The sequence below is a fragment of the Amphiura filiformis genome, chromosome 1 (assembly GCF_039555335.1).
Source record: "Amphiura filiformis chromosome 1, Afil_fr2py, whole genome shotgun sequence".
NCBI classification, from domain to species: domain Eukaryota; kingdom Metazoa; phylum Echinodermata; class Ophiuroidea; order Amphilepidida; family Amphiuridae; genus Amphiura; species Amphiura filiformis.
This window is the reverse complement of record NC_092628.1, coordinates 63823554-63840658: the sequence shown is the minus strand read 5'-3', so window position 1 is coordinate 63840658 and position 17105 is coordinate 63823554. Positions and strand designations below refer to the sequence as shown.

At 35.1% G+C, this 17105-nt stretch overlaps 1 protein-coding gene across 2 annotated transcripts in view; it reads left to right on the top strand.

Annotated features, from left to right (window-relative positions):
• Positions 1-8399, top strand: part of LOC140150768 (SRR1-like protein) — a 29531-nt gene extending 21132 nt beyond the window's left edge. For both annotated transcript variants that reach the window (XM_072172883.1, XM_072172874.1), the window contains exons 6-7: positions 2022-2067; positions 3511-8399. In XM_072172883.1, the coding sequence (XP_072028984.1) occupies positions 2022-2067; positions 3511-3693 (229 nt within the window). In that variant the 3' untranslated portion in view covers positions 3694-8399. The remainder of the gene's footprint in view (positions 1-2021; positions 2068-3510) is intronic.
• The last annotated feature ends 8706 nt before the right edge of the window (positions 8400-17105 follow it).

Below are 17105 nucleotides of genomic sequence, written 5' to 3'. Positions count from 1 at the left end.
TTCTTGACAAGATAGCCCATGCTGTATTTACTTTGTTTAATTATTTCTTTATTTTTAGCTATATCATGCACATTTTCACATTTTCACATATTTATGATTTTTCTTTGTTTTATTTTTGAACTAAATTTTTAATGGGGGGGAGGTGCTCTCATATTTTTTTTCACATTCCTCGTATCATGCTTGACAATATAGGTCATGTTTCCTTATTTATTTTGCCTCTTATGTATTTGTTTATTTTTGTTTTTTGTTTTATATCATTATAGCGCCAGCTATAGTTTGACCTATTTGATGTATTTTTGCGGACGAATTGGTACTGGGGTGAAGTCTTCCGAATCTATTCCGATTTCATTCTATATGACTACCCAAAACTCCCGTGTCGTGTAAAATGCGACCAACTGGTAGCCTGTAACAAGGTGGTTTTTCAAGATTTCTTCGAAATACATCGATTTGAAGCGTCAAATTGCAGGATGGTAATGAGAAAAATACGATTCATTTTATGATATCAAAAACTAATCAACAATGAGAAAAATCGGGGGGATGATGCTGTTGATCGGGTTACGGACCTTTAACCTAGGACATTCAATCAGATGCAGTTTAACATCACTTCAAATGTGATACATCACAAAGTGACCAAGTGTAAATGTGGAAGATTTTGGAAATATCTACCACAGAGGGAGTATATTTTTCAAATGTAATTGGCCAGGGTTAATCATTTTGAAACTCATACTCCCCCTGTATTATGGCTTAACCTACATCTTCCATAGCTGGAGTGGGTATTTCAAATGGAAGTTACGTAATTGTCTATTCTATTCAAAACTAATACTCCCTCTGTGAAAGACTTAAGCTAAATCTTCCACAGGGGTAGTGTGAAATTTAAATGGAATAGCCCAATTCCACTTAAAGCCATAATATATGATTTGCTCCACAGTGACACCCTGAATTTTTCTAGAATTCTACTTTTTGCATGATTGAAATGCCCAGTGGTGTACTCAAATACCATGTGAAAGATTAAGCCTGAAGTGCTTTAAGGGGTGGGGTATGAACATTTGGACAGTATTTATTGTGGGACATTAGAGCACATCAGACATCGAATTGCATTCTGAATATGAAGAATGTCCTTCTGATATCAAATAATTGTGATTTTTTGAAATTCGCAATGTAATACACATTTTATGGCAAATGATTAAAAATTTATATTTTTGATATTTAACAGTACTCGAAGTAAACTTTATAAATCTGATAATATGTACTTAAAGTGTATGTAGGTGGGATGAAAAGCAGATGATCAATTGAAAATTTTGACCTTTTGTATTGAAGATATGGATTTTTTTCCCAAAACACCAAAAAAATTGGTCTTTTTGGGAATATCTTCAATATGAAAGGTCAGATATTTCAATTGATCGTCGGCTTTTCCTCCCAGCTACATACACTTTAAGAATATATCATTAGATTTATAAAATTTACGCTCAAAACACTCATTCCAGATCCCTTAATTACAGTAAAATTTTAAGTTAAATCCAGAAATCTCCGGTTTTATTCCAGGTTTAACAATTGAGTGATGGCTAACACGTCTGGTACATGTGAGCTCATTTGTATCATTCAATCAGTGCCATAAACTGTGTGCATATCGCTATTTGTTTTACATCTTATTTATACGTCTCAGCTGCATGAAGCTCCGCTCAATAATAATACGACCTGTGAACTCATACATGCATTGTAGGTGGAATGAAAAATGAAATGCCCCAATTTGTTTGACTTGAAATTAAAACAGGACAATGTGATCAGTGAAAACTATCATATCTATTCTTTATCCAAATCGCATATTATTGCTTTTAAAGTGTCGAGCTTGGGTAAACTATTTCTTGCATATAGTTCACTTTACAGGGCTTGTTGAATTGGTTCCTTAAGTCAACCATTGAGCATGCTGTCATCAATTCAATTGTAAGACCAGATATATTCCTACCATGCCAGCGCTAATAAAAAGAATGCAATCTTAAATTTGATCCAATTTTATGTTACAGGTTGCCATCAAGACAGCTAACCGAGATAGTCCCGTACATAGTCAAGGTATGTCAAACAAATCATGTGTTTATCTCTTAAGGGTGGTCTTAACCTTGGAATTATGGAAACTTTTAGGCCTGATAACTGCTAAATTGTCGGTCTAAAGTATATAAAAGTACACATATTTAGCATGGCAAAGTCTTGATAAATTCATCTGTGAGGTCAAATTTGGGCCAAAATGCTCATTTTTGGAGAAAATCCCCCAAAATGTTTTTTTGGCCCAAATGTTTCCGTTCAACGTACTAGATAAAAATATTTAGGAACTGTTTTTTTATTTATTTTTTATTTTGACCAACAATATTTCTCAAAATTTAAAAAAATACAAAAACACTTCCTAGATATTTTATCTAGTTTTAAAAAAAAATTGGGGGATTTTCTCCAATAATGAGCATTTTGGCCCAAATTTGACCTCACATATGAATTTATCAAGTCTTCACCAATCACCATTCTAAAAATGTATACTTTTATATTCTTTAGACCAACAATTTAGCAGTTATGAGGCCCAAAAGATTCCATAATTCTAGGGTTAAGACCGCCCTTAAATGTCTATTGGTTCTGCAATTAGCTGTGTCATTAAATGAAGAGCTCTGTTCATAATAATGTTGCAAAACCCCTTACATCCACTTTTTGACTCTTTGAGAAAAACAGCTTTTTTAATTGTGCAAGTATTACTTGATCGATTTGATTCAATTTGGGTTCAGATAAAGTGTTGATGAATAGAAACTAAAAGAATAGTTTTGGTACAATTTTCAAGCCTTCCTATTTATTTTAGTATTTATTTTATGTCGCGCCTTTTGTGGATGTAAGGGCTTTTGCAACAAAATAAATTTACCCCTTTTCTAGAAACGACCTTTGCAATCAAATTTGAGCCCATTTTTTGCACTACTTTATGTAACTTGACTAATGCTTTCAAAATCAAAAAGAATAATTGAAATATTGCATTATTTTACTTTTTTAATTACCGGGGGTATGAATTTTTAATTAAATCCGGCAAAATGCCATTTTTGAGCATTTCAGAAGCTACAACCTTTGTTAATTACAATGATTTCTTTCAAACATAGTGACACCAAAACAGTTCCTTTGGGTTTAATAGTTAAAATTTTATATTCATTTTAAGTTCAGATTTCTGGAAATTCCCTTAGATTTTCCAAACAGGAAATATACAATATATCCGGAAGGGAAGGTGATATGAAGGTCAAACAACCACCAAAATGTGTATTGTTACCCACACTATAATATCATACCAATAACTCAATTTCAGCCAAAAGTGGATGTAAGGGCTTTTGCAACAGAGCTCTTCATATATGCCCTATATAATGAAGATAATAGTCACGTTCAGACGGTCAATGATAACTTGTTGATTACATTGTAGTTATAAACTTCCAGTTTAGTTGTGTGGGTTGTCCTATGTAATAATGTAATATTTTGTTTTGTTTCATTTGAATGCAGATGCAACCGTTAACCAAAGAATGGAAACTACAGAACAACTTCCGTTTTCAAGATATTTTCAATGACCTGGGAATTCACGCTTTTCCCATTCAAATGCTACAAAAAGCTTCTACTGAACTGTGGAAGGAACATAAAGAACCAACATATCATCATTTAGATAATGTGGAAATTATACTTAGTTGATGTGGGGGGGGGTGTTTTTCACTGACAAATGTGGACCCACTTATGACATTTCCCTCATAAAATGCGGACCCACAGCAATCGTGGACAGTCATGGTCGTAAGAGAGGAGCAGAAGGTGCTACACTCCATAATAGTGCATAAGTCCACGGTTTGGCAGTTAAATATCATATCATACCACAAAAGGCCATGCTTTCAATTGTGAAATGTCAGTAAAAATCCTTAATGGAAATAAGTTATTTTTCTGAGCTTTTTGAGCTATCCTTGGCTTCTGCAAACTGTCGGTTTTAGGCCAAATGTCAGATTTATCAAGTTTACAAATATGAGTGGCTGCAAGATCCTGACAGATGATGGACTTCGCCTGACTGATAAGGGAAAGGCATGTTTTGTCAATTAGTCCTGTGTATGGTCCCACCACTGACAAATGTGCTATATAAAGATAGAAAGAAGATGCAGTGGAAGAAAGACACAGAGACAAAAAAAAAAAGAGAAAGAAAGATGGTAAGAGGAGAAAGATGCAGCAGAAGAAAGATAGATAGATGCAACTGGAGAAAGTCGAGAAGATGCAAAGGAGATGAAAGATGCTAAGGGACAAAATATATGAAGAGTTAAAATACAAAAAAACAATAATCATGTTTAAGGGTATCTCCTAAAATGTATGGTTAGAACACTTGTCTATTCTTAGGATATAAAGCTCTGATAATGAAACATGTTTGGTAATGATTTGATGGGGAGTTGAGGGAAAAAATATCAATTTGGCTAAAATGAGTTATGCTGCAATCATATCAGGGTAACAAGATGTACTAATAGGTATAGCATCTCAAATGACATTTTTGAGTCTTCAATATTGCCCCATGGGTGAAAAAACAATGAGTTTTAGTTACGGTGAAGAGTGGAAGCACTATGTGTATGTTGTAGATGGATCCAAATTTCTTTAAAATTGGTATATTGATGAGTCTACTTTCAAATTCTCAGTGACACACCCCTCCCCTACCCAAACCAAACTTGAATACCCCATGGGCATACACCAGCAACTCTAAAGCACCCTCTACAGCCTGTCTCAAAACAAATTGTGCAAGTGAAAAGCGCCCTCTTTGGCGATTAGAAAATACCGTTGTGACATTATGCTTACATCAACGTCAAGGGCACAGTCATAGCTCTCAAATACCGTTTGTTCTGTTCAATTTGCTCTTTTTAATCTCGAGATATGTTTAGTTAAGAACGAAAGGGCAAAATCACAATTGTGCCACTTTTACTAGGGAATAGGGCTGTACATGTAAATCAATGATAGCTGATGTTGATGCGTCTAATGCACTCCCCCCTTCGTGGCTTGTGCATTAGACGCATCAATACCAGGTCGCGTGCATTATTTTGTCTAATTTCATTAATTTGTCACATTTCATGAACTTGTCAAAGTTCATTAACCCTTAAGTGTGTAATATTTGTTTGCCTTTTAACATGTCTTGAATGACAAAAAGAACAGTATTTACCATGGTAAAATCATTGACATGCACATGTATTTAATTTTACAGCAGAATGTGAAATATTTATTTATTGTTTAATTTGTCGGAAGAGGAAAAGGAGAATCATTATACCTTTATCATGATAAAACATTAAAAACAATTTTGCACTGTTGTGTAATTGATACATTCTTTTGATTTCACGAAGGAATTCTTGAAAAACTTGATGCTATCATTGATTTACATGTACAGCCCTCTTGCCTAGTAAAAGTGGCACAATTGTGATTTTACCCTTTCGTTGTTAAGTAAGCATATCTCGAGATTAAAACAAGCAAATTGAACAGACTAAACGACATTTGAGAGCTAAGACTATGCCTTTGACGTCGATGTAAGCATTATGTCACAACGGTATTTTCTAATTGCCACAGAGGGCGCTTTTCACTTGCACAATTTTTTTTGAGACAGGCTGTATTTACAACAGTATGCATCTTCAAAATCATCATCAGATTTAATTAAGTCCTGTGCCATCAACATGTACAATAATTACTTGATTGTTCCAACTTGTTTTTTGCCTTGATTATGATGAGAGTTTTCATGCAAATGTGATTATAGAAGCCTTTTTAAAATGTGGCATTGGGATCCCACGTCACTAATTGCATGTCATTAGAGAAGCTGATGAATTCAGTTAATTATCATTTTCTCATCAATCAGTAACATCATTAACAGTTAATGATTGATGGGAAAATGATCATCACCAAGATTCATTAAGCCTATGTTACTTCAGACACCTGTAACAAGAGAAGCTGCTGATTTTAGTGAATGAAATGAAATGATTTTGAATCATGACGTTTTTGAACCAGGTGATTCAAACTTAGGTGTGTGAGACCATACAGTAAGCAAAAGAATATCTTAAATAGAGACAAACGTGTCAAAATTAAAACAAGCAGCCAATGCCTGTACTCTTTAGCTCTGATTTAAGACCTTATTTGTTGAAATTGGTTGAGAATTACAGAACCGGTGATCCAAAACCTAATGAAGATATCAAATAAAAAGTTGCACCTTTGTGTTCTAATCAATGAAAGCACTACGCTAGTTTTTTGTGCTTATCAATGAATGCACGGCGCTAGTTTTCTTGTTTACGAACGCTTTGTGTACAAATCAATAGGGCATGCAATGTGGTAAACTGCAACTTTTAAATTTGAATCTTCCTTGGGTTTTTTGATCGTTGTGTCTTTATTTCTTGAACAATTTCAACGAATGTGGTCTTAAATTCAAGTTAAGATTAAAAGATGCAGCTATTGGCGGTTTGTTCCAATTATGACATATCTGCCTTTATTTAGGATATACAGGGGGTGAACATAACTGGTACCTTAATTATTTGGCTTACTGTATATCGGTAGCCTCATCCCCGGGGGTTCTTCCTGGTTGAAGGTATACGGGGATGTGCCACGGTTTTGGGGTACCTTTTCAGCGATTTTGGTATATCGATGGGTGAGTTTTCAGTGGATACCAATGCGCCCAAGCAAAAATGCCATTAAAGCGCCCAATTATGGCAAATTTGGGTGCTTTTTCTTGAAAATTGGTATACTGATACCCAAATTATATACAAGTCAACTGCAACATACCATATTAAAATAGGATACAATTCTTTCCTCAATTTTTCTTCATGAAAACTAAGATTAGAAGAAAGCTCCTACTTTTCTCATCACACCAGTAAAATTAAACGCCTGAGAAATATGTTATGCTTAGACAGTGGGAACAAAAATGTGGTTCTATAAATGGGGAATTATTTGTTATACACATTTTTTGCTTTTCATATGTGATGCGATCACATCAGCAATGCAAAATCAGTCGGAACTCGGAAATATTAAATTTTCAGTTTCTTATAGGATAGTAAAAACATTTAGAATGCTGCATTTTGCAGAAAACCCCATTGAAATTGAACAACCAGTTCCAAAGATATGAGCAATTAAAGAGTTTCCAAAACAACAGGAAATATTTCCTTTGTTTGGCTATATCTCAAAATCAGTATTTCCGAGTTCCGACTGATTTGGCTTGATCACATCACATATATCAAACCCACTGGAACAAAATAACTTAACAATTTGGAAACAGCTTGTATCTTTTAAGGCATGTCCACTTTTTGACCTGCAATAATTTGAAGATTTTGTGAAACTTCTAAACTTAACTTATGCTGGTTTCATACTGCCTTGCCGCTGAGCGGCATGACGCACGGACATTGCAGACAAATGGACACAATCAAGGCTTGTCATTGGCCGATACGTCATGCTGCTTGCTGCACAAAGTCTAACAGGGGCATTAGTTATGAAATAAGTTCAGTGAATATTTCCATTTTTAAATAAGTTCAGTGAATATTTCTATTTTGTATTTGCAAATGGTCTGCCTCCATGCAGTCATACTGGATTGATTAAAAAGCAATAAAAATGACAACATAAAAAATTCATGATATTAAAGGGGCGTGACCCGATCACAGCTTCATCAAAACTGAGATTTGGGTGAGATGGTGTGAAAAAAATTATGGTGAATTGAATGGTAACCACAAAAAGAAGCAGGGGCTGATTTAGAGGGGGGCGCGCACCCCCTCTAATTTTTGCAGAGTGTCACCCGACTTTATGTATTTTTGCAGAGCGGCGTCTGACTTTGTGTGGGCAGTGGCTCGGCGCCCTCTCTATTGAAAATTCCTGAATCCGCCCCTGAGAAGTATGTACTATCCTATGGGGCATTTTTATGCACATTTTGGCTTCTCATATCAAAACAGAACATGAAAAAATTGGACCATACCCCTTTAATTGTAGAAATTATTAAAAACTGCAGGGAGAGACTTGGCATGATTTTGTTTTTCTACTCAGTGCTACAAATGGGCTATTCCAGTTGAAACCCATACACCCCCCAATGAAAGACATGGCCTTAATCTCCCACACAGGGGGTGTTGATTTCAAATGGAGTCACCTACTCAGCTAACTAACCCCATCTAAAATTCGCACTTTCTATGTGGATGATTAAGGTCATGTCTTTTTATTACATTAGGCTGCGATCACATAGAAGTATACGGTATATTCGCTATACGAAATACGCTCATTCGATCAGGCTGAGTTCACATAGGAGTATACTATGTGAACTCAGCCTGATCGAATGAGCGTTTTTCGTATAGCAAATACCGTATACCATATACTTCTATGTGATCGCAGCCTTAAGGGTGTATGGATTTTAACTGGAACAGCCTGCAAACAAGTGGGATGTGATCTGTTGTCACAACTTGTAAAACAAGCATATCAAATAATAAAAGAAGTAATTCATTTTGTGCATTTTGTTTGAAGTTTTATTTAAAAACAGTGCAGTATAATACATATCTGTATGCAAATAGAAAACTTGGAGAAACACCTATAATTTGGTTCACCTCAAGTTCGGTAGTGATGTATGTGCGATTGTGCGTATTTCTCTGGCCGCAGTAGTGAATCGCGTGCATAAAGTTATCACACAGAGTATACACCCATGTGTAAAAGAGTGCTTTGTCGGCACGCTTGCAGCGCAACCGCAAAAAAGCATTGACGTCACTACCGAACTTGCAGTGAACCAAATAATATATATACAAGTCAACTGCAACATACCATATTAAAATAGGATACAATTCTTCTATATGTAGATAGGGACATGTTATTATGTCACAATAATCTGATGATTATAATTGAACCCTGGAATTGAGTGTTGATGAACAGCAATTTGATTCAATCACTTTCAAAGAAATCTAATTCCACAATGGGCCAAACTATGAGTTTTCTTTTTCCAGACATTGGGCACATGAACTGATAATGTCATGTGATCAAGCAAAATCAGTCGGAAATATTGATTTCGAGATATAGCCAAACAAAGGAAGTATTTCCTTTTGTTTTGGAAACTCTTTAACTGCTCACATCTTTTGAACTGGTTGTCCAAATTCAATGGGGTTTTCTGCAAAATGTAGCTTTGCAAATGCTGTTTACAATCCTAAAGAAACTGAAAATTGAATATGTCTGACTTCAGACTGATTGTGCTTAATCACAAAACATATATACTAGTGAATTTGAATGTCAGATTTTTATGCAACATATTCCAACTTCCTCGTATGTGAGACTATACAACTCCTTGGAATAGTGCATTTTCACATGTGATTTTGAGATAATATATTGTACATGCTGTAGGCTACGTTCAGCTAAACATCTCCTGGGTTGAAAGCAAAGTTACCATTCATGTCATACAAGAGCCTCGAAATGTTTACTGAAAATAGTGCACTTAGTTTTAAATAACAACAGAACTAGGATATCAAGAAATTGAGTTTTACAAGCAAGCTGTGCAGGATTTTGTAATTCACCATCATAGAGAATATGTCACACCTTAGTTACTGGTTCATGCTTGGTTTGCACACCTACTAGCAACCCATCAACTTGGTGTTGTGATCATTTTGATCATGGTTCTGAACACAGATAGCGTGAACCAGTGGACCTGGCAACAATCAATTTGACTACGACTGCAAATAGTCTAAAAGCCCACCAGGATCTTTACCCTACTTCATATTACTAGCCTGTCAATTTATCACTGACCAAAGTTGTACCATATAATGACTGTAAACCATGAATTTTTAAGGATTGTATTTTTTTTACATGGGAGCTGATGAACCAAATATCCTCTAAAACATCAGAAATTATCTTTTAAGGTATCTATGTTACTGAAAACAGTAACATTACTTACATTTTATCTGTCATCATTATATATTCACTTGACATTGCATCATGTGGTTTGATACATCTCTCACTCAAGTGTTGGGCATATCCAATGCATAGATAAAAGCGCTTCATGATAACATTTCACTAGGTTAGCTTATTTTTGATATGGATAGGTTAGCCAATAGATTTGATGCTATGAATCATACTCCACTTAAAGATCTTTCAAGGTGTAAAAAAAACAGGCACATTGGAAAATATCAGATATTACGTTGTACTCCAGGTGATTAGGTGAGTACTAATCATCAAAATCAACTCAGGAGTGACCAATATGCATCTTTGGGTGCAAATTCAACACACAATTTTGAAATGTGGGGTTCAACAGAATCCCTCCAAAGTACAATCTGGCTACCCCTCTTATACACCACAATAAGGCTGTTTGAATATTCAATTTTCTTCAGTTATTAACAAGTATGTTTGTGTGGATCAGGTTATATTTGATGGCATATAACACACTTGGATCCTTCATATAATTTACTTACTTAATAAATTCTGTATCAAATCTGTTAATCGCTGTTTTCTATCCTGCTTTCATTTTAACGTAGTTAGTTTTTTTTAATTCCATTTGGCAATTGCCATGAATTTCAAAGAAACTTAATCTAAGGAATTCAACCCATTTTTGGAGTTATCAGCAAAATTGGGATTCCTTCAACATGTTATACTCCAGGAGCTTTATGGAATAAATACCACTTAGAGGTTAGCACACTAGCTCTTGGAGCACTATATGTTGAAGATATCTCAGGGTGATCACCCATAATTTTACAAATGCCTAGGAGTAAAGGTGGGCAACACAAGACTACTGTAAAAGTAGAAATTTTCGCGAGTGGACAAAAACTCGCGAAAATAACCTTTTGCATTAGGTTTCTATTGCATCAATATCAAAACCGCGACATTTAATACTCGCGCAATTGACAAAATCTCGAAAATATCTTCTCGCAAAAATATTGACTTTAACAGTATCTGAAATAAAATGCATTTTTTAATTATAGGGATGAGACCCTAAAATACATATTAAGTATCACATAAAAACAGCAAAAATTATTCTAAAAATATACATGCAGCATATACGTATTAAATGATTTAATGCCTCCAACATAGTAATAGTATATTTAAAGTTCTGCCATGAAAAGAAGTTGTTCTATTGCTCTCGAAGCTGCAGCAATTCGAGAAACACAAAAGCCTATATATTTCCCCCGATATTTCCATTGAGAACTTAACTTGGTAAGATAGATAGATCAGAAACTTGTAAAAATACACAAACACTGCATGAAAAAAGAAGTAAAATGAATATCTTAATTACCACAGACCCAGGTTGAAATTATCTTACTTAGTTGTCTGGGTTGATAGGATGAAATAATTTTAATCTCTGCTCAGAGCAGCTAGCGCACATAAATGCGATTTGTTATAAATATGCAGTTCCAATACCTTCCGCTAGGAATGCGATGAAATTCATTCTGCAGCATGCCTTTGTGGCTCAGTTGGATTAGAGTGTTGTGCTAGTATTACGAAGGTCCCTGGTTCAAATCTAGCCACATGCACTCTTTTCTCTTTCAATGTTTGTGTGCACTGGCTGCTCTGGATAAAGATTAAAATTTGTTCACAGACCCAGGTTGTTTATTCTTAATAGATGGAAAAGGTCTATCATTTTGTTTGGCCTTACAAGGACAAAAAGGGCTTTCCCCCTTAGCATGTATTATAAAACAAGTACATAATGTGATAATAATTCCTCTCTACCTTAATCTCTAGTACTTAAACTTTTCAAAATGACAAGTCGTGTCCAGGATCTGTTCCTGCGGGGGGCTCAGAGGGCTTTCAGAGTTATGCAGGGGCTTAATGGCTAAAATCGCCAAAAAACGCCTGATTTTACATAATTTTTAACAAAGTGCGGGGGATTCAGCCCTCAAAGCACCCCCCCTGGACACGCCACTGTCATATATTCAAACACAATGACCACATAGTCTTGTGAAAAGATCTTTTTAATAGGTGCAAGAAAGCCAACCCTCCAATAAATGCCTAGCTTTTTATCACTGTACATACATCTCCCTTTGCCAATCAGTACTGCAGACATCAAGCCTAGAGGTACCAATATGTGCAACTTCTTGAGCTGCTGTCTGTCAACTTGCAGATCATCTCAAATGCCACTATGATGCACAAGTTCAGCACCTGGCAAATGTTGGATACTCTGCTATAGATGTACAATGGTAATTTCAAAACGACATACGGCAGCCATTGACTTTCTTGCAATCAATCACCATACAATGTAATATCAGACCTCTTGTCTCCATACAACTCCTGTGGATCCATTTGTTGCATGACAAAGCCCATTATTTATTTGTTTAAAAGCTGCTTCTTTCTAATATCATCAGCTGCTTATGCTTTTAAACTTAATATTTTATATGTACACAAAGGCTTTTATTATAAAATATTCTACAGTGTTCTCTCTAGCTTACTGTATAACGAGGGGTCAGTCTCACCTTAAAATACTATATTATCCAAATGATATTTTTCGATGAGTGGTTTGCAACTCAATGTGTAGGTGGACTGAGAGATGCACCATGATGTCAATGGTGTTGAACACACCAAGATTGGATTGATTCTTGTTGAGCTTCAGTTTGGCATGCTCATAGGCCGGGGCAATTATACACAGTATCACTGCTTGTTGGAAAGAAAAAAACACCACAAGAAAATGGGAAGCCAATGATTTGTACCCAGTAATTGTGAAATGTTTGACCATTTGCCAATGTGTCCTTGTGGACCATCTTGCAATTATAATGTTGTTTTTTTCTCTCCTCTAAGTCATACAACATGTTATCAAACTGAATAGTAAGTCTTAATCATTACAACTTAATATGTGAGTTCATAAACAGTCCTTTTCTCTGTTTCTGTAGTATATAATACAAGGATAAATAATTGATTTCTACGATATTAACTTAATGTTAACAACAGCTCATTTGATTTGCCATGATTCATTGCTTGTATTTGACAACTACTTTATCTCTTTCGTTGATAGTGACATTCTATATATCAGAAGCAGAATATCAATTCTGAGTCAAAATGAAACGTGCCTTTGTCACAAAACACACAGTTATCTACCATCAACCCAACTGAAGTCACTATCAACCCAAGAAAACTTTAAACATATTTGGTAAGAGATATATTTAAATATCTTCATACAGAATGTTGGATTTTTTAAAGAGAATCCAACAGTTGCTCCTCATGGCAATGAACTGTATAGTCTACATATCTACCTCGAGTCACCGGCGCTAGCTTTGACGGGCCGCATGTGTACACGCAAGAAACCATGCCAAGCCAATGCAGCACACGCTGTACTTCAAAGCTACAGTTTGTTCACTCTGAAGTATAAAGTGACAACTCGCACGTATACAGCGCGTAAACAGTGCACAGTGCTGTGTCTCTGCTGCAAGTATGTGTGCCTTCAAAGTCGTCACAATGTGTGCGTCTGCGTCGGTACTTTGTACTTAGACTGACTGTAGTGCTGGTGACTCGAGGTAGATATATAGACTATAGATTTTATATCAAATTTAACATTAAAGGAATGATATGTCATTACTTGAAACCATGTAGCTAGAGGTAATTGTTACTTATTCTCAAAGACATTAGACCCAAAGAGTACAAACTCCGCCGCGTTTGGGTGTCACTCATGCGTCCAGTAAACTTCCAATTTTAATTGAAAGTGTATGTTTGTTTGTATTCTGTGTCTAATGCGTTGTACAATAATATGTGCTAAGTGCTCCGTGAGCAAACCTTTGTAACACTCAAGCTTGCAATCATTCAATAGCGAGTTTTTGCTGATAAATATCCGAGGTACGCTAATTTGGTCTCCATTCATGACAAACGCATGGTGCAATTCTGAGTCGGTACTCTTTGGGTCTAATCTTCTTTCTTTCTCCCATATCAGAATTGAGCATTGATGTGAATTTTCTGTAAAATTGTTACTAACTTTCCCCGGTAACTTTCTTGCTTTGTATCAGTCAAGAAATTATCTATGCTACCTTTATAAAGAAAAATAAGTATTGAAATTCAGTAAACAGTTGCTACTTGAATATTGATTAGTACTATAACACTCTACAAATACATGCTCAATACATCATCAACACACTTTCCTTGGAGTCATATCTGAGCTAATTAGAATTTTATAAGTTTTGAAGCTGAAGTAAAAGAAGATCTACACATGGTGCCTAAAGTGCCATGCTTTCAAACTGGACAAATTAGGCTATCCCAGTTGAAATCCATATAACCCATATGGAAGATATGACCTTAATCTCCCACACAGGGAGTGTAGATTTCAAATGGAGTCACCCATTCAGGTACCCAATTTGAAATTTATACTCCCTGAATGAAAGTTTAAGGTCATGTCTTCCACAGGGGGTGTATAGATTTCAACTGGAATAGCCCATTAATGATATTGCAATCTGTTCGTAAATCACTAAATGATAACAATACTTGTAATGAGTATTCTCATGTTGTTCCCAAGAACCCGGGACTTGGCTTTAATCTGTAGAAACAGGCTGATCCAGATGGCATGAGAACTAAGAAGTTAAAATGATAAATAAACTAATCTTAAATAACCTTTACATCTGAAGATGTCAATCTATCCTGCATCACTTCAAGAAATCAAAACTCATCAAGATTCCTCTACAATAATATCTCTAAACCAATGTTAGCTTGATATATATTTATATCACACATGGTTTCATCCTCACATGCTTGATTATAAGAAAAATATAATAATACTCTACCTAAGTTTGATACAGAGGAATGATTTGTTATATGTATAAATAAACAAAATTCACTTCACTCAAAAGGGAGGTGGGAAAGGATCATTCAAGCACAGTAATCAAAACATTCTTAAAACTTTAATTCATCTGGTATAAAATATAACAAAAATGGCTCATGTAATGTGATCAAAGCAAATGAATCTTCTGTTTTGCAATATCAATTGAAGTTTTTTTTCCATCTACCATTCTTCCCCATCAGGATGCAAATTGGAATCATGGTCGATATGAATATTTTCTTTTTGTAGATGATGACAACATTGTTTACAGATGTCACTCACATCCGTATCTCATTCCATTTTGCTTGACAAAATCAAATGTGATTCTAGTATGAGTGCAAAGTAGTATTTCAACGCTTCCTTTTGTTTCAACTTGGTGTTTACTGTGAAGTCTGTGTGTCATGGTTCTTGATATGCTCCCTCAAGCAACTCGGTCATTACCCAGAGTCTTCGACTTCTGATAAGATTGATTCTCAGTCACAAGAAATGTCCAAATACAACATAAGGCATCACAGATACCACTTCCTTGCATTAACATGTCAATGTTAGTGTATTATGATTGTTCCAAAGAAATTAAACATGATAACAACTACTCTACATGAATTGGAGCAGCAAGCATAATACCACGTTGGGTTGTCATGCATGGGACCATAAAGTGTACTTCCAGCAATATGTTTTTTATAAAGGCCAACACTGTCTAAATGTTACAGAGATTTGCTTATATGATGCTTAGCGTGTTATTGGTACAAGGGCATTACATCCCAAATGCAAGCAAGGTGTAAGTAATTAGGAGATACAGTATTTTGTCTCCTCCTTGAGGAACACACTAAAGGTTGAGTTCTCCAATAAAATTCAATGGATTGCTTATTAACACTTAAAAATAATAATACACTACAACAAATTTTAACAATTGTTCATATTATAACACTAAAAGAATAATACACTACAAGAATTTTCAAAAGCATAATAATATTCAACATGCCAGTGTAAATACCAAAATATTATTCAAGTAGGCATTACATATCAGCTGCATTAATCAAATCTATGGGTATTCTTGAGAATTTAAATACTCATAAAATAATGAAATCATGACATTTTAAACAAACCAATTGAACACAAATCCCAGTGAAATGTGTTTTCACTTAAAATAAACTGGCTTACTGTTTCTAAGCATATTGATATCATGATAAATAAATAAACATTCTGTTGGTTTTAAAATATGAGCTAATTTCACTGCACTGATTCATGTTGGAACAATGATCAATCATGTATTACACTACCAGATTCCTATATCTGCAGACTCCAGAGGTACACTGGTACCCAGCTACTTCTGAGTACCTGTGGGTACTCTAGAGTACATCACACATACAGTGCACACACTGGAGCTGGATTGTTACTGCGCTGGTACTCACAAGGTAGCTGGGCAGCAAGTGTACCTCTGGGGTTGGCAGAAATAGGAATTTGGCATGAGCTCATTATAATGGGCATTGGATTTACATCATACTTCAAAAATTCCATTTGCCTCATTTGTTGCTCACATACACCAAACCACATTCTTTGTTTTGACATAATAAATCAGGGGTGAAACTGACCTGGGACTTCCTATACAATATGCCTTTCAAATCAGTTCAACAAATGGGACTTAATTAAAGATGCTTTTACACAAGGCTTTGTTAGGGATGAGTGGCAGGGTATTCGAAGACTTTGCCATCGTAATTTCACACATATTGTGATTGTATCATATGAGTGACATACATTATTGCACACAATAGTATACTATAATGAATCCCAAATAGACCACTGGATCTTCATTTCATAAGAGGCACTATCAGTCATCTCTGAGAAAGCCTATTCAATATTTTGCAATATGTTTAAGGGATGGGGTATGAGCGTTTGGACAGTATTTATTTTGGGACATTAGAGCACATCAGACATATCGAATTGCATTCTGAATACGAAGAATGTCCTTCTGATATCAAATAATTTTGATTTTTGAAATTAGCAAATGTAATACATTTTATGGCAAATGATTAAAATTGATATTTTGATATTTAACAGTACTCAAGTAAACTTTATGAATCTGATGATTTATACTTAAAGTGTATGTAGGTGGGATGAAAAGCCGATGATCAATTGCAAATTTTGACCTTTTGTATTGAAGATACAAAACACCAAAAAAAATAGGTCTTTTTGGGAAAAAATCCATATTTTCAATATAAAATGTCAAAAATGTTAATTGATCATCGGCTTTTTCTCCCAGCTACATACACTTTAAGAATATATCATTAGATTTATAAAATTTACTTCGAGGACTGTTATATATCAAAAATGTGTTCCTTTTTAATAATTTGTCATAAAATTAGTATTATATCGTGAATTTCAA